The following is a 22,683-nucleotide window of genomic DNA, read 5'->3' as shown; positions in this document are numbered from 1 at the left end:
GTTATGGACCTGTAGCTTTAAGCTTCAACGGTACGTGAATAACTAACTAAACTCTTTAATCATATTATCCACCATCTGTTAACTGTCGGGTACTCCACTAAAGACCGACGGCTGTACTCTTCACACTACAGATATATTTATGTGTCAATTGGATATAACCAATCAACAGTACAGTGACCCTTCACAAATCACTCGTAAGTACAGCTGGACCAAATTACCATTTTGCCCCGGAAGTTACATCTAACTCATTAAGTATCACTGGTTCCTCTAATGAACAATTGATCATAATCCTATTATGACTAAACCCTTCTCTGGCCAAGAGAAGGTGTGGCGCCACATTATTCAAGCCTCAGAATCAACCCTTAAGGGAGAAATTTATCTACTTATTCCTGCTTCGGGGAATGAGTGAATTCCATATTGTGCAATTGAGTTTCCAGTTCCCCAATCAGACGAATCCCCAAAATGGTAGGCTTGTCGAGTCGGCGATTTGGCCACTCTCACCCATGCAAATCAAATGACCGCCCCCATAGGTAGGAGTTCACAACTCACTCAGGATTAAGGTCATGTTACCTGTGGTCATCCTAGTGAAATGAAAGTCTCAATTATGAACAATGTTATATAACGAGACTAAACATTTCGTAGTCTGGTTTTATAATGTATAGAATATCTCCACACACATGTCTAATACATGAATGATTAGGGATCAGATCATTTGTAGCACTTTACAACATTTGTAACACCTACAAAGCGGGCCACACTCGTAGTATCAATAGGATAAGGTATCCCTCCTTTATCCATATACTACAGGACCATTTAGGTTATCACTTAAAGCACGATCCACTTGTATGTCTCCACATACATGCTTAAGTTACAATGATAACCATGGATCTTAGTTTATTGGTTTGGGGTTAATGCAACTAAAATATCTCATACTTCATAGACTGAAGTGAATAAAATATTATATATTATGAATTACAAAGTGTTTGTTCATACAAGTGTTTACAAACTACGGGACCCTACGAGATTTAGAGCATCAACCCCAACAGTTATAACTCCCCTTACTCATCCTCTCTCACACTAAATATCCTTCCCTACCAAAACAAGGAGACCACACTTCAAAATAGCAAGACAATTTGGTGGTTGCGTCTAGAGGAATTTCCTGTTGTTATTCATTTGAGTTTGTGGACGAAGTTTGTATAGAGCAGCGTTTGAGAATCTGTAGAGGAAATACGTGAAGAAAAGATCTTCGATATATATATATATCCTCTATAGAAATCCTCTCTCACAATAAATATCCTTCCTTACCAAAACAAGGAAACTCCACTTCCTTAACTCTTATTCTAGAGAATAACAAGGCAATTTAGTGGTTGTATCTAGAGAAATTTCCTGTTGCTGTTCATTTGAGTTTGTGGAAGAAGTTCGTGCAGAGTAGTGTTTGTGATCTCTGTAGAGGGCATACGTGAAGAAAATATCTCCAAGAGTAAGTCTTTCTCTTTCCCTCTTCCTCTCCACAAGCCATCAATGAAAAACTTCCATAGAGAGAACAAAAATAGAATGAAAAAGAGGATAATGGAAGTCTAGAAAAAAAATAAAGTTCCTTATCCTAGTCTTCAACTTCTTGAAGACACAACAAAAATAGATAGGATGGTTGAGGAGTTAATTTTTAACTCCCCTATTTGTCCTTAACTTTTTCAATTATGACTATTTTGTCCTTCCACTCACACCTTCCATGGTATTGCTTTTATATGTAACTTTCATGCTTTTTCTTTTTCTTTTTCTTTTTTATTTAATTTTATATTTTCCTTTTGCCATTAGATCTTTCAACTATTCCTATTTTATCTTCATATTCATTCATACTTTTTGTACCTTTGTTTTTCCTTTATGGAGCCCTTTGTTTTTTGTTTATTTTTTTAAATTTCTATTAATCAAAACAAAAAAATAATGGTTGCCAAATATAAAATTCCACCATCTTTTAGAATACATGATATTGTTTAATTTTTTTTTTTAAAAAATATGAAGTCATTGATAGTTTATTTATACTGAATACCATTCAAAGTGATAAATGAAAATTTCTTACTTCTGTTTATCTCTTTAATTATTTTTAAGCATCGTGGCTAATATTCACAAAAATTATATTCGTTCAACCATTGTATGAGACAAATGTATGTATTTCAATTAGGGTCATATTCTATATTTTATTCTATGACACTATGTTTTAAACATTTTTAATTACATCCAACACATTTCACATTCATTATAAATTAATTAAATAATACATGTATATAGTTTTAGTTATCATCTCTTTTGTTATATTTAAATATCGTGTTAGATATTTACTATTTTTTTTAGAAAATATATTTATTATTTATATTTCATTAAAGGTATATTTATTTAAAGATTTATGTTTTAAAGATTTTTGACCATGTACATCACACGTGTCCTCTAATTAAGATGCATCAAATAGGGTAAGTTTTACTTTGCTATTTGATTTTTTAAAATGCAACAATTGATGTGACACAATTGCATGCATCAAATTACAATATAGTTAAAATGGTCTTGGTCGAGTATCGTCCTCAGAGAATCAGTTTGATCATCTTTTAGCCATCAAAAGTTCATTCTAATTTTATTTAGGAAACCAACTTTGCTACGAAATAATCCAAGTTTAATGATATACTTGAAATTAGTTTTTTATGAGCATTGATATAATAATGATAAACTTATTTATACTTAATGAATTTTGAATGAGTGTCTAACTATAACTATTGATGCACTAATAATATATATACTTCAAATTAAATTTTAACTGAATTTTGATATACTACTAATATACCAATACAATACTTGAAATATATTTAAATCATGAATGATATACTATTGATACACTAAAATGTACATAAATTGAATTTTTAATGACTATCAATATACTATCGATACATCTATGTTACAATTTAAATAAAAACTTGAATGATTGTTAATAAACTACTAATACACCAAATACATTTTTAGCTCACATGATATATTATTGATACACTAGTAGTCTATTTATAATTCATTTTGAATTACTATTGTTATACTGTTGGGGATGATGCCCTAAACTTTCGTGTCCTGTAGTTTGTAAACACAGTTTTGAACAAATGCTTGTGAGGTATAATATATGATATTTTCTTCACTTATTGTCTTTGAATATTGGATATTTTATTTGTTTTACCACAAACCAATAAACTAAAATCCCTGGTTGTCATTATGTAACTTAAGCATGTATGTGGAGACATAGTGGATCATGTCTTAAGTGATAACCAAAATGGTCTGTAGTATGGATATAGGAGGGAAAACTTATCCTGGTAACGCTACGGATGCAACCCGCTTTGTAGAATAGTTACAAGTGTTGTGACTTGCTACAAATGGTTTGATCCTGATCATTCATGTGGGGACGTGCAAGCAAGGGCGTCCTATACAAAGAGTTTGTATAATACCTGACCACGAAGTGTTAACGTCTCGTTATATAATGTCGTTCATGACAGAGACTTCACTTCACTAGGATGATTATAGGTAACATGACCTCAATCCCGAGTGAGTTGGGAACTCCTGCCTTTGAGAGCGTTCTTTGATTTGCATGGGTGCGAGTGGCTAGGTCACCGACTCAAACCTACCACTTTAGGGATTCGTCTGATTTGGGAGCTGGGAACTCAACTACACAAGATGGAATTCACTCCTTCCCAGAAGCAGAGGTAAGTAGATAGATTACTCCCTTAAAGGCTGATCCTTGGGCTTGAACGATGTGGCGCCACACACCTTCTCATGGCTTGAGAGGTGTCCACACATAGTAGGATTATGTTGTATTGTTCATTAGAGAGATCGGTGATACTTAAAGAATTAGATGTAACTACAGAGGTAAAACGGTAAATTGACCCAATTGTACTTACGAGCATCTGTGAAGGGTTATCGTACTGTTGATTGGTTATATCCGATGGACACAGAAATATATCTGTAGTAAGAAGAGTTCAACTGTCGGTCTTTAATGGAATATCTGGCAGTTAATGGATGGTGGATCTCGTGGCTAAAGAGTTTTGTCAATTATTCACATACTATTGGAGCTTCGAGCCATAGGTCCATAAGGTCCCCTTGGTAACTCAATGGATTCATGTTGAGAATCAACTTTTGGGTCAGTTTGAAATGTTAAAATTGACAAGAGGGAGTTCGATTATATATGATATGATTGACTTTATATATGAGATACATTAATTGGAGGAAAATAATATAAATATGATTTATATCTAGTAGAGGAGAAAACACTATGGTTTATATGTATATTAAACTATAGGTTAATGAATATAAAATGATTATATTTATTATTTTTAATTGGACAATTATAGGAAATTGTGCCCGACAGTTTCTCCGTAACCGTGTGATAGTGGGAAGTTTTGTTCAGTTTTTATAACTGAAGAATAAAATGAAAATCGTTTTCATTTTGCAAAAGATCATGTAATTCGCTCACGAATTGTACACAGCCTATCGCATAGCAAACCGAGAGAACACACGATAGCTCATCGCTGCTACACAATCGTATACACGCGCGCCTCTTTCTAAACGATCGCTTAAGTTTTTTTAAACGATCGTCTAGCGCTGAGCGTTTACTAAACGGTCGTCTACACGATCGTGTACTTTCTTCTAAACGATTAAGCATTGTCTATATAATAGACTCCGCCTTATCCCACTTGCTTGGTCGTTGTATATGATCTTCTATCCTCCTCCTCTCCACCAAATTCCAACAGAGCCACCTCTTTGGATTCTCACATCGAGAATACCAAGGGTTCTAAGTGGTGGTGTCATCCCCATTTGTCCTGTTTGTGTGGAGGCCGTTCGTGAGAAGTCGACCGATGGTTTTGGTGAATGATTGCATGGACGATCCAACAAGAGCGACAAGAGTAGACCCTTTGAAGAAAGCGAGATTTTGGTGAAAAAAAGTTCTTCAACTGGTACGTATTTCTTGTTCTCTTGTTTTTTAGTTTGAAAACATGCCGGTAATTTGTTGTTTATTGCATAACTTGTCTGTTAGATTGTAAATGTGGAAATTCTGTCACAATGTATTTGAAACGATCCGCTTCCGCTCAGAGGTACTCTTGTATAAGAGTTCCTTCCTACAATTGAAATGTCAATGTTATACTTTAAGTACCATTCTAAATTATATACTTTATATTTGGTACATCAACAATATCATTAATACGTTTTTCTCTCTAAATCAAGTATATCAATCAATTAATATACAAAATACGAAAGATTTGTTATACACTGATGTGCCAAATTTAATATAACTTATATACCACTAAAATTGTATCAAACATTTGAAAATAAAACAGATTAACTAATATCATTTATATTTTGGTATATCATTTGATAAATTTAATGCAATTAACATATACCAACAATATCAAATTTTAACTAATCGAATGAAAATAAATCTACATCAAAACGAAACAAAAATAAAAATAATATTTACCATAATCGAAAAAACATCCACCATAACACAATTAAAGTCACGAGACATTATTTGTATAAATGATATTCTTTAAATAAGGTATATCGATTGATTGATATACCAAATATAAAGAATATCAGTTGACTGATATACCAAAATATAAAGTAATTTGCTGGTACACAAATAAGGGTAAAATCGTAATAAGAAAAAAATCGGGAACCATGTTTAGTTTTTTTGCTATATTTGCAATTTTATAAAACAATGACTATATTTACAATACTCTTATGTTTTTTGCTACCCATTACAATTTTCCTTTAAATAAATCCTATTCACCCTCTCTAGGGTTGTCATACTGACCCTACAGAAATTAGATAATTAAGAAAAGCATTATAAACTTGCATCAACAATTTCGATCATTTTTCGATTACATTAGTATGTTCAAATGATAGTTTATAATGTATGATCTCATCTAAAACCCTATTGTTAAAGCAAGATTTTAAATCATTGAATCAGTCAATTGAAGATAAAGCAACCAAAACAGCATTAAAAATGGTAATGCTAAAAAGAATTAATGTAAATTAACATTCAAGATCCATAAAAAGAGTTTAAAAATAATCAATAACTACATCTAACCCTAGAACAATGAAAGATTAGCCTAACATGTCTTCCATAGATAAAACCAATATTAAAACGCAAAAATACATAGAAAAATCAAAGACCTAAAAAGGAAAGAAAGGTGTTATTCAACATTTTAATACCATCTCCAAGGTGGAATCATCCATCAAATGGTCTCCAATCGTCTCCGTCACCAAAGGCCTTATGAAATCTGCTTAGAAATCTCTCTATTGTCCTCTAAAAACCCCAAGACTTGATATGGTGGTTGGCTGAAAATCCTAGACTAAATAGGAAAAACATCCCATAAATACATCGTCATCGCGACACTCTAGGTTAATGTTGTGACGCTGTTGATTAAATGGCCATCTACATTGATCTGTGTTGCAGCATGTTGGTGTTGCACAATCATGATACTGCACAATTCTTCATTTGTCTTTAATTGCAACATGTGGCGCTATGGTGACACTGCCCGAAAGCCTCATCTCAGGTTTAGGCATTGTTAGGTTTCATGTCGTAAAACTCATAGATAGTAAATGTTATTAATTGACCTCATCAATAAAGAGTTATAGATGTTCATTCAATAAATGTTATTATTTGTGTTCTTTTTTTATTTTTGTCTTAATAATCCTAAATCCAATGAAATAACATCCAAGGCTACCTTATGAGTCTTGAACTATATGTGAAGACATATAAGGATCAATGTTCAAGATACAGCCTGAAGAGTCTATAATATAGGGATACGGTTGGGTACCCTATCCTGGTAACACTATGGATACCACCCACTTTGTATTTGATACAAACGCAATGATCCAATGCATTCGTGTATTTGACATGTGAGTGGGGGTATCCTATGCAATGAGTTTGCATAAGACGAACTGCGAAATAGTAACCACAAGATGTAACATCGTTAACTAGTTAGATTCCTGTTTCAATAGGGTGACCTAGGCAACTTAGTCTTAATCTTGAGTGTATTATGAACTCCTATTCATGGGGGATTGTCCTTTGATTTATATGGGTAAGGGTGGCCAGTTTGTCAACCCAATATGCCTACCATTTTGGGGACAAGACCGAGTAAGAAACTGGAACATAATAATACAAGATGAAATTCACTTCTTTTTGCCTTAAGAGTAAGTAGATGAGTGTTCCCTTAAGTTATATCTCCGAAACTTGAACAAAGAGCCCTACCCTCTCATTGGTCCGATAGGGGTTTCTGTTTATTGGTTGGACCATAAATAGGTTGTTTATTAGAGAAGCACTAATACTTTATGAATTAGAGGTAACCCAAGGGTAAAATGGTAATTTGACCCAGTTGGAGTTACGTGAAGGACTAACGTGCTTTTGTGAGAAAAGTGAATAACGAGTTACAAACTCTGTTATTGTTAGCTGGACACATAAATATATCTGTAGTGAGAAGAGTGCAGTTGTGGGTCTTTAGTGGGTGTACTCACAATTAACAAATATTGATTGACTTGGTTAATGAGTTTAGCTAATTAATCTCATATTGTTTGAGCTTCTGATCTACAGGTCCACCAGGTCCATTTGTTAGCTCACTAGAGGATATTTAAGAGAGATGATTTAAATTGTTCAAATTAATTTGAGGAAACCATATATTAATGTGATTAATATATGATTGGTTATGGATATGATTTATAATTCAAATTAAATTGACAAGTAATATTTGAATAAGATTCAATTAATTAATTCAAGTGAATTATATTCACAAAGAATTAATTCATAGAAAGGTATTGCACATATACATACAATGTTTATGATAATGAAATATATATACACATTAAATTGGATTTAATGTAGAAATAGTTATTTAATTAATGTGTAAATTAAATTAAATAAGTGTTATTTAATTGTGCTAATTAATTAAATAAGTGCTATTTAATTAATTGGACTAATTAATTAAATAAGTGTTATTTAATTACTTAATTGTGGAAAAGAGAAATGGGAAAAGGATTAGGAAAAAAGACTTGAACCTTCTCTATATAAAGACCTCTCTATGACTTCTTTTGGAGACACTTATATACACATCACACAAATGTTATTGTGCAAAATTTTTTCTAAGCCACAAAGAGAATCCTCTCTACTCTCCAAAACCCTTTTTTCTCCTCTTCCTCTCTCAATAGTTGGATACCACTTATCCCTCTGTTGGAATCCTAGACAATAACGAGGTTGCTCTCGTGGTAATGTTCGAGATTGTTCAAGAAATCATTTGTGATCAAGATCGTTGGAGCGGTTCGTTGGAACTTCGAGAGGATTGTTCGTGAAGCTTGAGAATCTACAAAGGTAAGAATGGTTCTAATCCTTTTCCCTAAAGCATGTTATATTACATGTTTATATTCTATTTTAGTATACTGAATTTGTTTATGTAGAAAGCAAGGTGTTCACAGAGCTTCCGCTGCAGGATTCGATCCCTTTAGGCACCACTTATAACGACATGCATAGAGCCCCTTGGAGAGCCACAATGCCTATTTTTTAACACCTTTAGTCTTTTTTTCTTCCCTACTGATGGCTCTAAAAAATAGCTATATTTATGTCCCTAATTCTACCATTTTCTATAATTTACATGCTTTAAATGTTCATTTTATAGATAATTTCATCCTAGGAGACCTTAAAAGTCACTTAGGAGAAAAACGGGCCAAATCGGAGTAAAAAGGGAGCTTGGAATCACCAAAATTGAAGAAGATGCAAAAATTACAAGTTTGCCACTCAGGAGGCAATGTAGCTATGCTATCAGCAATGTAAGGATATGCTTCAAGGCAGAAACGAAGGCTTAAGGCAATGCACGCAGCGTAGTAGCTCTCTCTTCACGTTGGCGCGCTATGCTTGAAGGCAATATCTGTGGATGCAGGGCAGCATAACGATGCTACCCTCAGCGTCGTTACTCTACGAAGGAATTGCGATGCGAATCACGCACGCGCCTCATCCCACCCAACGTAATTTCAACGTCTCTATGCCTACCTCTACGCTCGAGGATTGCTGCAGCAACACCTACTCTGGAGAATTAGCCCTTTCTTGTCTTTATTAGTAAAAATGGATTGTTTTCATTCTCTTGAACTTTAAAACTCATTTGATTGCTCAACTATTGAAAATTATAGCAAACAATATCAAATCTTATAAAATTAAATTAAAACAATTCAAAATTAATAACAAATAACACATTTTTCAACTGTGTTTCAACAATATATATACTAACTGAAAAACCATTTTCTTATTGGAGTTGAGATCAAAATAAAGAAAATCAAGAGAAGGTTTGTGTATTTTCTAAATTTGCAGATCACTTTCTTTCAGTATGTGTCTATCGTTATTTGTCCTTCATAGATAATTATAGATTTCTATCACTGATAGATAGTGTGGTAGAGCCTTAATACCAATTATCTTTTAGTTTAAAACACTTTGTTGCAAGAAGTAGAGATCCCAACAAAAACGAAAATGTTTCTCTTTCAAATTTTCTATCATTGTTTATATGTGATAGACAATGATATGTTTTTATCACTGAAGGATAGTGATAGTCTTATTCACTATCAATGCATACTTCTATCACTATCTTACTAACAATTATCTTATAACTTAAAGACATCTTGTTGGAGGAAGTTAAGATCCCAACACAAGAGGAGGAAAAGGTTTGAATCTTTTCTCAAATTTTCTATCCTGATAAACAGCGATAGATTTATATCACCATTTATCCTTAATAGACAATTATAGTCTTCTATTAATGTTTATCATTGCTAGACTCCTAACTGTCTTACTAACAATTATCTTCTAACTTAAACAAAACGTCGTTACAAACAGTTATCTTCTTACAAGCTCAGTTTCTTTCCCAAATAAAAAGGATAAAATAGAAGATAACTGTTAGTAAGACGGTGATAGAAGTCTAGCAATGATAGACTATTAAGGACAAATTGAGATAAACTCGCAGTTCATAAATGTTGTTAATATATTCTATTTATCAATAAAAATGTTGTTGAGTTTTTTATTCAATAAATTACTATTCATAGAAAATCTAATTAACGAATCCATGACTATAACATGAATACTTTAACTTTATGTGGTGACATAAAAATGGATCAAGTTTTAGTATGTAGCCAAAATGATCTATAAGTATATAGATGAGATTGGATATCTCATCCTGGTAACACTAGTAGATGCGTCCCATTTTGTATACTGATACAAATGATGTGATCCAAAAATCATTCATGTAGAGACATGTGAGTGGGGGCATCCTGTGCAATGAGTTCGCATAAGACCGGACCTCAAAATAGTCACTTTTCTTTACAACAACCGTTTACTGTTAAAATTGACTACCTCAAGCTCAATGACCTATGGTAACTCGATCTTAATCATGAGCTAACTATGAACTCCTGTTTGTTTGGGATTACCCTTTGATCTGCGTAAGTGAGAGTAGTCCAACAACACTGCTCAATAAGCCTCTAATTTTGGGGATAAGACTGGATAGCTAGCTGCGGACATAGCTTTGTAATATGGAATTCACTCCTACCCGATTTAGTATTAGCAGATGGGTTGTTCTCTTAAGCGCGGATGTCTTGTCTTGAATAACAGAGCCTTGACCTCTCATGGAAGACAGGGTTATGATTTATAAGTTGAACCATAAGTCAATTGTTCAATGGAGGATTAGTGAGAGCTTAAGGAGCAATATATATTTATAGTGGTAAAACGATAATCTTCGACCCAACTGTAAATACAAACGACTTGTGTAGGATTAACTTATCGATTATGGTTAAAATAGATTGAAATATATCTACAGTGAGGAGTGTGCAACTATCGAGCTACAGTGGAATGTCTTGGTAGTTAATGAATAGTAATTAATTAAGTTTAAAGAGTTTAACCAATTAACTACAAGTCGTTGGAATTCATGATCTGTAGGTCCATAAGGTCCCTCTACTTGCTTGTAATTTGGATTAGTAAATTGAGTAATCTTGATAAGATTTGAAATTAGAGTTTAGAATTTGAAATGTTCAAATTCAATTAGGGTTTTTATTTATTGTATTCGACACAATTAAAATGTTTAATTTTTATCAAAATTAAACAAAATTGGAGAAATGATTAATGTTTTAAATATGATTTAAATATTAGTTGTATAATATTAGTTTTATTACGATCGAATTGTTTATTTATTAATTTAACATTAGTTATTAAATTAACAAAATTAATCAAAAAAGTTTAATTAATTAGTTTTATTTAAAAATTAATTAATCAAATTAATTTTTTATAAAACTAATAAATGAAATTAAATAAGTTTATTTTAAAAATGATTTTGGAAATCATTTTTGAAAAACTTTTTGGAAATCATTTTTCAAAGTGGAGATTTTCAAAAGTTGGAAATCTCCACTATGATTTGAACTATCTTATTCACTCAACTCCATTTTCTTCATGAAGTAGGACGTGGCCTTCATGAAATCCATGAATTTGCATAGTGTAAGCTCTATAAATTGAAGTGCTGAGCTGGATAATGATTCTTGTTTACAAGAACTTCAAAGAAAACTTTGCAGAAACCTCAAAACCCTCTTCAAATATTATATACATCTAGTTCAATTTAGTGTTTCCACCACACAATCCTTGCAAGAAAATAATAGAGAAGTTCTTGGTGGTGGTCTACTTGAAGATTGAAGCTCTTTCACGTGGAACTCAGCAAACCCTCTTCTGTAACTGTTGCTTTGAAGCATGTTTTAAACTCAAATAAAGTATAATTAGAGTGTTTTTTGTTTTGTTTTTCTCCGCTGCACGTTAATATACTCTAACAATTGGTATCAGAGCATGATTTAAGCACTCAATTGTTGTTAATTTGAGTTTGGTGGGTATTCTTCATGAACTGTATGAAAATGGTGAATTGATATGGTTTTTCAGTGATGGGCCTTAATATGTGTTTAAGAGTCTGTAATTCATTTAGAGTCATTAGAATTGCTATTAGGATGTAATCGAAGAAATAAATGAAGAAGGTTGAAGCAGCAGGAACTAGAAATTCGAATTTCTGCCAGATACTCGATGCTCGATGGGATACTCGATGACATTCTCGATGATATTTCATGAAATACTTGAACAATGCTTGTCCTCAAGCATTCCAAAATAATTCTTTGTTATCTCCTTTGTCTTAAATGTGCAGCATTCGCCTCTCATCATATTCAATCATAAGCTTGAGATAAGAGTTTGGAAAATATAACTCAGATTGACTCTTTTCTAAAAGGACTAATGTTTAGTTTCAGGTGCAGCAGGCCTTTTATCACAACTCCTTTCATTTCTCAAAACATTCTCCTTTTTTTTTTCTAAACCAGTAATGCGTTAGATGCTCTTTTTTTTTTTTTTTTTTAAAAAAAAATAAATGCCAGAAAAAAAGAAAAAAAATTATGAACTCACTTACCCATGCGTTGTTCCAGGTATCCCACTTTCATTTTGGCTTGCCCCCATAGGTGTCATGCGAGCATCCAACTACGGGTGAGAACCCTTCACAACTAAGCTCATATCTAATATTCATGCGTTTCAAGATATAATTTCTTCAGACTAGATAGAGGAGTTATATGGGACGTGTTGGTCTAAGAGACTTAACTTCGTTTTGGCTTGCCCCTACGGGTGTCATGCGAGCATCCAACTACGGTTAAGTTCCTGTTCTAACTAAACTCATGCCATTTTAAGGTTTTTCTTTTGAAGTAATGACAGAGGAGTTGTGTTTAACATTTTTCTTATTTTGTTCCCTTTTATTTGTGATGTACCTGTTTTATGCGTCTTAACTCGGATTTCTCTCATCCCCAAATTTTTAGATGAGCTATACTCATCCTAAATTTGGAGACGAGCTAAATCCTCATTGCTAAAAGAGAAACAAAATTTCAAAAAGGCTTTGAGAGTCTGAAAGGAGTTTAAGACTTAAAGCTTGCACGCGTTAGAAGGTAAACATAACCTTTTTAGAGAAGTTCAGGCCTTGTTGATTTTCCTAAAGCCTACTCTATACTCATAGATTTCATATAGTTGATATCATTGAGGTCAGGCAAAGCACAAGACTTAAAAATATCTAAAGAACAAAAATCAAGTATGGCAAGGTCAAACGCAAGGAACAAAATGATAGGAATTTCTTATTCATTTTCATAAATTCACATGAAGTAAACAAACAAGTCAAGCAGATACAAAAGAACAATTAAATCAAAATACAAAAATAACCCAACACCTCAAAACTCTATTGTGTTGGCGCATCATCTCTGCATTCTTCCTCAGGGTCTTCATCCATAAAACCAGGGGGTTTCTAAGATGGGCAGGTAGTGGAGGCAGAGCAAACATTCCAACCAAGACCTGATTGATGTATTGTGTTGTGTAAACAAATCTGTCTTGCATCCGTCTTGTTTGCTGCCTTAGATAATCCCTTAGAACCCGATTTTGTTGCTGAAGACCTTCGATAGACGCGACCAGTGGTCTGAGCTAATCATTGATAAAAGTTTTCAACTCTTCTAAGTCTATACTGCGTTGAGGTGGTGTTGGTTCTTCATTTCTTCCAACTGGGTCTTCAAAATTTGCTGTGTTGCTTGACCCTAGCCCAGTTGGTTCAAAAATTATTGGAGGAGGCACAAAGTTGGGAATTTGACTTGATGGGGGCGAATGAAGGGAATAAGGGATTTCCTGATTTATGTGAGTTGGTTCTTGATGTGTTTGATCAGGACTTCCTTCTGGCGGGGCCAATGGTGAGTCATGGAAAGTAAGATTGAAGGTTGGTTGCGCTTTTTCAGCTGGAAGTTCAAGCTCAGCTTCATGTTCTTCGTGCTCTAAAGCTTCATCGCTATGTTCAACAATTTGGACGCGTTTTCTTTTTGGGGCACGTTTGGATGATCGAGGCTTGGTTGCCACTTCCTTGGCAGGTAAGGTAGGTTGATGCGGCGAACCATGAAGTAGACGCCTCACTAATTTTATGTCCATCAAGCCATCAATATCTTCATGATCATCCTAGAGGGATGCCCTCGCGTTCGCATAGTGCACAGATCAGCCATGGAAAATACAGTTGCCCTCATAGCTTAGGGCCTTGATCTGATCCCTTATAATTCTTCCAACATCTAAAGGGATGCACTGCATGATGCAATAGGTAGCTAGGACACGTTCCTTTGATAATGTCTCATCATGCGTTGTAGGCATGATGCTCCGTTTGATCAAGTAATACCACAAATTCGCGTCTGGAGTTAAATTCCTGGAAACTAACATTTTTGCCCTGTTTCTCGATGTTTATCATTTACTTCCAGGTTTGGCTACCATCCTTAATGCATCTTCGTTTATCTTGTTAGCTGAGAAGCGCACTAACACCCCATCAACAAAAGCTGTGTTCTTCTCCATATCAAACTCACTGTTGTAGAACATGTGGACGAGGTTGGGCCAAATACGGGTGTGCCCAACGCATAACTGTTTCCACCCCAATGCGTTTATTGTTTCTGTTATGTATATTAGCAGAGGGTGGTGCTCGGGAAAGAAGCCCTTTTCTACTAGCATGTTACTAAATTGACGCCTTCTTCTCGAGGTCTTCCTAGGTAATGCGTTGGTTACCTTGCGTTTTCCTACCACGTGCTCTTTGGCTTCCCTTGCCAGCTCTCTTAGTTCATTCTGCAATTTTCTTTGGAGAGCCGTCTTCCTTCGCTCTTGCCTTGCGGGCTGATAGTCTTCCAATTCCTGCTCTAGTGTGTCGTGCCTTGAGCTATTTCCATGCGTTGCATCCTCAGAGCCGGATGCAGATTGCTCATCTTCTTCTTCCTCCAATATTAACCTTCTTTTCCTTGTTACTCTTTTTGATTTTAAGGGCACTTCATTTGCGTCGGATGGGCGTGATTGAGATGCGTCAGGGCCAATTCTCTCTTCTTCTCTATCTTCTTCTTCCCTTTCTTCTCTTAATTCTTCTTCTAGTTCCTCTTCAAGCATCATAGCATGTCTAATTCAAGTGATGCGTTAGGTGGGTCTGAACGCATCACCTGCTTTTCCTCCTTGCTTTGATTGAGAGACGCCAAGATCACACCAAAAATTTCTTGCTCGTCTAGTTGAGCCAATTCTGCCAACTCTTCAAGATTGCGCTCTGACGCAGGACTGTCAGAGAGGGGTATGGGTGGAGTAAATGGAGGGGTGCCCACTAGGGTATGAGGCGTCCCAGGGGAGGATATGATGATGGGCGAATGAGGTGGTTGGCTCAACTCATCAGATTCCACTGGATAAATGGTGGCTAAGGGCTCGATCGAAAGTGGAGGTGGTAGATGCACGACTGGTGATGGCACGTTGTGGAGGTAGGTTGGGAGTGGGTCATGTGTTTCACCCACCATAGTGATGTTTGGAATGACTGGTGGTAGGGCCGGCTTAGTGTAGGGTTTGAAGGCGGCCGTAGATGACGAACACGTCCTTGTTTGCAGGTGTTTTGGCCCTTGGTTTAGGGGTAGTTTTGGATTTTGGTTGAAGGGTCTTAGGTTTAGGTTGAGGGGTTTTGGTCCGAGGGGTGACGATGGCTTTGGAAGTTTTGGTAGGGAGTTTTGTGGGTATTGTGGATGGTTTCGGCCTAGACGGCCGCTAGGAAGAGGTAGATCTACTGTGTGTTGGTTTGGTTTGGGCAAGGGTTTTGGTGGTTTTTCTAGGGCTCGAAGGAGGTGAAATCGAAACAGAGGACGAGGAATAGAAGCTTACCGGTGAGTCATTCCTAAAGCTCATGTCTGGTTCTGGCTATCTGAGGCGGATGACATTATGGTCGGAGAAGCTCGAGTGAATCGGAAGCGAGGAAGACAGAGAGGTTAGGTTTTTTTTTCTTTTTTTCTTTTGTTTCAGAGAACTCGAGAGTGTGAAGAAGAAGAAGGCTTCGAATCGTTGGGTTCTTTTATAGGCTGAGAGAGAATTAGTGGCTGACGTCAGGCGGCGCCTGACGTCTGTAATAAATGTAAAGCTAAAAAGATGTCTCAGATTTCTAAATACTCGAGTGTTTTTGTGTTCTCGAGACGCTTCCCTTCAATTAGGCCATGAATTAGACTTGCGTCTAACGCGTCCATTATTTCCAATTTGATTATACACAACTTTTAAAGAAAAACAAACAAGTTTCTAACTTTTATAAAAGAAAAAACAAAGAACAATCTTAAAACAACCAAACAAATAAATCAACAAACTAAAAACGCATCGTAAAATACAGAATGCAAAAAGATAAGGATAGAGGAAGTATCCCTGGAATATATGGCGATGCAAACGCAGGGATACTTTGACACGGGCTTCAATTGGCTTCGCGTAGTGCGAAAGATGACTTTTGGTGTTCCAATCCATCTACAAAGTAAGGCTTCACTTTTCCACCGTTTACTTTGAATGCGTTGGTGCCATCTTCTCGTGTTATTTCCACAGCTCCATATGGAAAGATTGTCTTAATGATAAAGGGTCCTGACCACCTGGATTTTAGTTTTCCTGGAAACCAACACAGACGTGAATTGAACAATATAACTTTTTGGCCAACAACTTGTTCTTTCTTACTGATGCGTTGGTCATGCCAACGCTTTGTCTTTTCTTTGTACAGCTTGTTGTTCTCGTCGCATTCAATCGCCACTTCTCGAGCTCATTGAGCTGAAGTTTGTGTTGAGCGCCCGTGGCGTCCAAGTTCATGTTTAGCTTCCTAACTTCCCAAAACGCCTTGTGCTTCAACTCTAAAGGTAAGTGACAAGCTTTTCCAAATACAAGAAAGTATGGAGACCTACCTATAGGAGTTTTGTAAGCAGTTCTGTAGGCCCAGAGCGCTTCATCCAGCCTCTGTGCCCAATCCTTTCGCATTGCATTGACGACTTTCTCTAGGATAGACTTTATTTCTTGATTTGATACTTCTGCTTGACCGTTTGTTTGTGGGTGATAGGCAACAACGATCTTGTGCCTGACATTATATTTTTCAAGTAATTTGGAAATGATGCGATTAATGAAGTGCGAACCTTCGTCGCTTATCAGGGTTCTTGGTGTTCCATAGTGTGTAAAGATGTTCCTAGTAAGAAACTTAGATATAGTGGACGCATCATTCCTAACACAGGCTACTGCTTCTACCCACTTAGATACATAATCTACTGCAAGCAGGATGTACTGTTGGCCATAGGACAGGGGAAAAGGTCCCATAAAATCTATGCCCCAAACATCGAACAGCTTAACTTGGAGAATATTGTACAAGAGCATTACGTCCCTTGAAGAAATATTCCCGGTGCGTTGGCAGGGGTCACATTTTCGAACAAACTCCCTCGCATCTTTAAAGAGGGTGGGCCAAAAGTATCCGCTTTGAAGGACCTTCGTTGCGGTCCTTTGCCCACCGAAATGCCCTCCGTAAGGAGAGTCATGACACTCAGCTAAGATGCGTTATGTCTCCTCCTCCAGATCGCATCGACGCATTATGGAGTCGGGGCCTTGTTTATATAGAAACGACTCATCCCAAAAATAAAACTTGCTGTCATGAATTAACTGCTTCTTTTCCTGAGAGTTGAAGTTCCCAGGGAATTGCTTGGTGGTTAAATAATTGACTATGTTCTCATACCAAGGTTCCCTACCTTCAACTCTAAACAGGCTTTCATTAGGAAATGCATCCTTGATTTCACCTTCTTGGGTCTTGTATTTCTTGATTCTCTAGCTTGGATAGGTGTCAGCCACCTGATTTTCTGTTCCCTTTCTGTCCTGGATATCAATATGAAACTTCTGTAGCAGTAGCACCCATCTTATCAACCTTGGCTTCGCGTCTTTTTTGCTCATCAGAAATTTTATGGCTGAGTGGTCGGTGTATATGGTGGTTGACGCACCAACTAAGTAAGATCAAAACTTTTCAATGCCAAACAATACAACCAACATTTCTTTTTTAGTAGTGGTGTAGTGTTCTTGAGAGTCATTTAATGTTTTGGACACGTAGAAGATGGGATGTATCAAATTACCCTTTTTTTGCCCAAACATTTTCCTACTGCCACATCACTCGCGTTTCACATGAGAATAAATCGCTGTGTCCAGTCCGATGCTATTAGTATTAGAGCTGTCGTCAACACATACTTCAAGGTTTCAAACGTGTCAGTGCAATCTTCATTGAAGTCATAGGGCCGGTTCGCCTCTAGTAATGCGCTCAGAGGTCGCACAATCTAAAAGAATCCTCTAACATACCGTCTATAGAAGCCGGCATGCCCTAGAAAACTTCGTAAAGTTTTAACATTTGATGGTGGTGGAAGTTTTGCTATGACATCTATTTTGGCTTCATCTACTTCGAAGTCAGCCTTAGATACTTTGTGACCTAAGACAATTCCTTCAGTCACCATGAAGTGACATTTGTTCCAATTCAGCACTAAGTTTGTTTCCTTTCATCGAGCAAGGACGACCTCTAAATTATCTAGGCATGACTGGAATGAGTCTCCAAAGACTGAAAATTGTCCATGAAGACTTCAACGGTCTTTTCTAGGAATTCAGAGAAGATAGCCATCATACATCTTTGAAATGTCCCAGGTGCATTACACAGCCCAAAGGGCATGTTTCTGAAGGCAAATGTTCCAAAGGAACAAGTAAACGTAGTCTTCTCCTGATCTTCTGGATCTATCAGAATCTGGTTGTAACCAGAGTATCCATTGAGAAAGCAATAAAATTCTGCCCGCAAGTCTGTCAAGCATTTGATCGATGAAAGGAAGGGGGAAGTGGTCTTTCTTAGTTGCTGCGTTGAGCTTCCTGTAATCCATACAGATGCGGCAGCCCGTGACAGTCCTTGAGGGTATGAGTTCATTATTGTTGTTGACTATCACGTTCGTTCCCCATTTCTTGGGAATGCATTAGACTGGACTTACCTAGCTACTGTTGGATATAGGATAAATAACTCCCGCGTCCAACCATTTTAAAATTTCTTTCTTGACCACTTCTTTCATTATGGGGTTTAGCCTTCTTTGAGGCCGATTGACCCCAACTTCCCTTCTTCCAGCCTAATCTTATGCAAGCAATAAGATGGACTAATGCCACAGATATCTTCAAGCGTCCAGCCTATTGCACGCTTGTGCTTTTTCAGCAGCTGCAAAAGAGATTGCTCATTAGGCTCTGTAAGATTTATGGAAATGATCACAGGTAAAGTGTTGTTGGTTCCAAGGAATGCATATTTCAAGTGTCCAGGTAGCTTTTTCAACTCGAGTTCTGGTGGTTCTTCAAGTGATGGACGTGTTGGTTTTATCCGCCGCTCACTCAGACTTGGCGGCTCTGATTCTTTTAGGTTCTCCTCCAACGCGAGGACCTCACATACATGAGTCTCTTCTTCAGGCAACTCAATACTGTTTAGTTGACAATCTTCACTATCTGGGAACTTTAATGCATTGAGCACATTAAACTTCACCTCTTTCTTGTCCACGCGCATAGTTAATTCGCCTTTATGCACGTCAATTGAAACTTTCCCAGTAGTTAAGAAGGGGCGTCCAAGGATAATTGGTACCTCCCTATCTGCTTCATAGTCCAAGATAATAAAGTCTGCTGGGAATATGAGATTGTCAACCTTCACCAAAACGTCTTCAATCTTCCCTTCTGGGTACTTAATTGTTCTATCAGCGAGCTGAAGAGTAACAGAAGTAGGTTGTGTTTTGCCAATCCCCAATTTCTTAAAAATTGAAAGTGGCATAAGATTAATGCTGGCTTCTAGATTGCATAACGCATGACCCACATCTAATCCTCCTATCGAACAAGGAACTGTGAAACTCCCAGTGTCCTGCTTCTTTGGTAGACTGTTGATTATTAACGCGTTACACTCTTGCATTAGCGCTATTACTTCCTTCTCACTGACTCTTCTCTTCTTCGTCAAAATGTTCCTAAAAAATTTGACATATGCTGGCATCTACTCCAAAGCCTCTATAAATGGAATGTTGATATGCAGCTACTTTAGGAGCTCAAGAAAGTGCTTGAATTGTTTTTCATCATTCTTTTTCATCAGATGCCTAGGGAATGGTGCGTTCAAAGTCACCTCAGGCTTTCTCGCGTTAGACATATTGGGTTTTGAATGGCTTGTAGTCTCGGGCGTTCTTTCTTCCTGTTCCATTGAACGTGTGATGCGTTCTTTCAAAGGACTGCTATTTCTTGATTCATTTTTCTTTCTTCAAGAGCTCTTCCACTTCACAGTGTCACTGCGTGACATTGCTTCTTTCCATTATTGTTCCCAGGTGTTTCATTATTTCTATGTAGAACTCCAGGTTGTCTGCTTTTCAACTCGCTCACTATCTGCCCTACCTGGATTTCCAGGTTTCTGATAGATGACGCCTGACTTTTCAGCAATGCGTTATTCTAGGCTATGTACTCCTTCAATAGGTTCTCAAGCGAAGATCCTGAGCTCGACTCCTGTCCTCCTTTATTAAATGGCTATTGATGTTGCTGATGCGTTTGTTGAAATGCAGGCGGCGGTCCATTCCTTTGAGCTCGACTCCTGTCCTCCTTTATTAAATGGCTATTGATGTTGCTGATGCGTTTGTTGAAATGCAGGCGGCGGTCCATTCCTTTGCTGATGGTTCGCCCCTAGGTGGTGCTCCTGATGATTTCCTCTTGTCCAAGAAAAATTCGGATGGTTTCTTCATCCAAGATTATATGTATTAGAGAATGGGTTGTTTTTGATGAAACACACTGACTGAGGGTTTTGTGGACATTCAACATAGGAGTGAGGATCTCCACAGCCCACACAGCTAATCATGGGCTGCCCAAACGCCTCTACCTGATCCACCTTCTGCTGATTTGATGCGTTTCCCAGCATTATGTTCTGTAGAAAGCTAGTCATCATTGCCATTTGAGTAGAAAGTGTGGCTATTGCGTTGGAATCGATAGAATTAACGTTATGGGATCCTTCTTCTGTCAGCTCTTCCATCATACGTATCATCCACCCATTCCATATTGTGTTTAGCAATGCCGTCTAGTACCTCTTTAGCCTCAGTGTAAAATTTGTCCATAAGTCCACTAGCTGCTGCTGCGTCTGCTGCCATCTGCGATGCTCTATTCAGTCCTCCATAAAACGTCTCCATTTGGATAGTTAGATGTAGTCCATGGTTTGGGAAATTCTTGACCAAGCCCTTAAAATGCTCCCATGCGGCACATAAGGTCTCATCATCTTCTTATCAAAGTTCATAATCTCTCGACGCCTCCTCGCGTTGGTGGTAGGTGGGAAGTATTTTTGCATAAAGTTTTCCACCAACTTCTCCCAAGTGGTGATTTCACCAGGCTCCAGTGAACTCACCCATTGTTTTGCATCATCACACAAGGAATAGGGAAACAAAGACAACCTGATCACCTCTGGGGTGATTCCAGGAATCATAAATGAATTACACGTTTCCAGGAAACGCTTCATGTGGGCGTGATGATCTTCACCATGACCACCCCCAAATTGTCCAGCAGACTGGAGCATTTGGAGTATAACAGATTTCATCTCGAACTTGGTTCCATCCAGTGTTGGGTATATGATTCCTTGAGAGAAATCATATAGTACAAGGGACGTATACTGCCTCATGGGACGCGTGCTGCTATTCGCCATCAGGATTGGATTCTGTGCAGCATGAGCTAGTTGTTCATTTGCCTGTTCTTCCGCCATTGCTTGTTGCTTGTTCTGTTGTCTGAGAAATTACTGCCTCAACCTTCGATGACGGTTGGATCGGTTCCTACGCTGGAAGGTCCTTTCAATCTCGGGGTCGTATCAAAGTTTAAGAGTGCTCTCCCTGCTCATAAACGTTCACAAGCTTAGGCTTAACTTGTAATACTCCCTCGACCGAAGTGTTCTTACAACAAATATAAATGAAATTTCTGGTTAGTTTTTTTTTTGAATCCCCGACAACGGCGCCAAAAACTTGTTCGTCGCTATCGTGATTCGCTCTAGGAGTGTTTTATATAAACTAAATGGGAAAAATAAGTTCTAAGTGTAAGTGATGCGTTTATGCTTTGATGCATTTAAGTGAATGTAACGCGTTGGGGCATCAGATATATGCAACAGAACACACACAACTCCTTCTAATGGCGTTCAAGTTTTCCTAAACCAGACCCAAGTATAAATCTAATTTAGATTCCTGGTAAGTCTAGGGTCGAACTCAGGGATTCAGTTAATCAAACGAAGACCTTGCGTTTTATCTACTGTAGGGGTTTTCCTAAATAAATGTGAGAAATGTGTTATTTACACTAAATTGCTGTGCCTGTTCAAGAGATGCAAAAGAATTGAGTAGTTAGTGATGGCTCATGTGAGAATGGAGTTTAATGTAAGCTGAAGCGTCGGTCTAAGATGAATGTACACAAACCAGGATGTGATGTGGATGAGATGGAGTTATTTGCTTATCTTTTGTTCATGCGTTAGACTTCATTCAACATTTCTCAATGCGAATAACATACAAAACCTATCTCTAGGATGCATGCGTCTAACACAGAAAGCAATATACACCAGTAAGTCTATAACTGTACTAGGTGTCCTACTTGATGCAGTTTAGTTATTCTTTTGAACAATCTAAGTTAAAGATTCTTTTTACCAATTTGTCAAATTGGCTTGAGCGTTGGAATGAAGTTTGACATAAAGTATTAATGCGTTTAACATAAATAAGAAATAAACAATGGCAAGTATGATGTATCAAATATATGAAGTTTATAAAGATATAGAGAGT

The 22,683-nt window shown here is 37.0% G+C and overlaps 1 protein-coding gene and 1 non-coding gene across 2 annotated transcripts; one reads left to right on the top strand and one right to left on the bottom strand.

The window, feature by feature from the left end:
• Window positions 1–18,962: 18,962 nt before the first annotated feature.
• Window positions 18,963–21,069, bottom strand: LOC150034741 (uncharacterized). The gene is made up of 2 exons (XM_090316835.1): window positions 20,921–21,069; window positions 18,963–19,875 (listed from the first exon to the last, which is right to left on the bottom strand). Exons 1-2 carry the CDS (start codon window positions 21,067–21,069, stop codon window positions 18,963–18,965), a joined length of 1,062 nt encoding a protein of 353 aa, XP_090172961.1.
• Window positions 21,070–21,085: 16 nt separating this feature from the next.
• LOC120084283 (small nucleolar RNA R71) lies at window positions 21,086–21,188 on the top strand. Its single transcript, XR_005483648.1, has one exon. It is a non-coding gene; the product is annotated as a small nucleolar RNA R71 (small nucleolar RNA).
• The last annotated feature ends 1,495 nt before the right edge of the window (window positions 21,189–22,683 follow it).

Source organism: Benincasa hispida, chromosome 8 (assembly GCF_027475165.1).
Source record: "Benincasa hispida cultivar pf3 chromosome 8, pf3_genome.v1.1, whole genome shotgun sequence".
Classification (NCBI taxonomy): domain Eukaryota; kingdom Viridiplantae; phylum Streptophyta; class Magnoliopsida; order Cucurbitales; family Cucurbitaceae; genus Benincasa; species Benincasa hispida.
Note: the sequence above shows the minus strand (reverse complement) of the source record. Positions and strands in the feature narration are given on the sequence as shown.

Bases quoted from the DNA above. Each gene is read 5' to 3' on its own strand.
- LOC150034741 (XM_090316835.1), bottom strand. From the start codon at position 21,069: ATGGAGACGTTTTATGGAGGACTGAATAGAGCATCGCAGATGGCAGCA. The intron at 19,876-20,920 runs GTATGATGGAAG...CAAATTTTTTAG, and splicing joins ATGGAATGGGTGGATGATAC to GAACATTTTGACGAAGAAGA.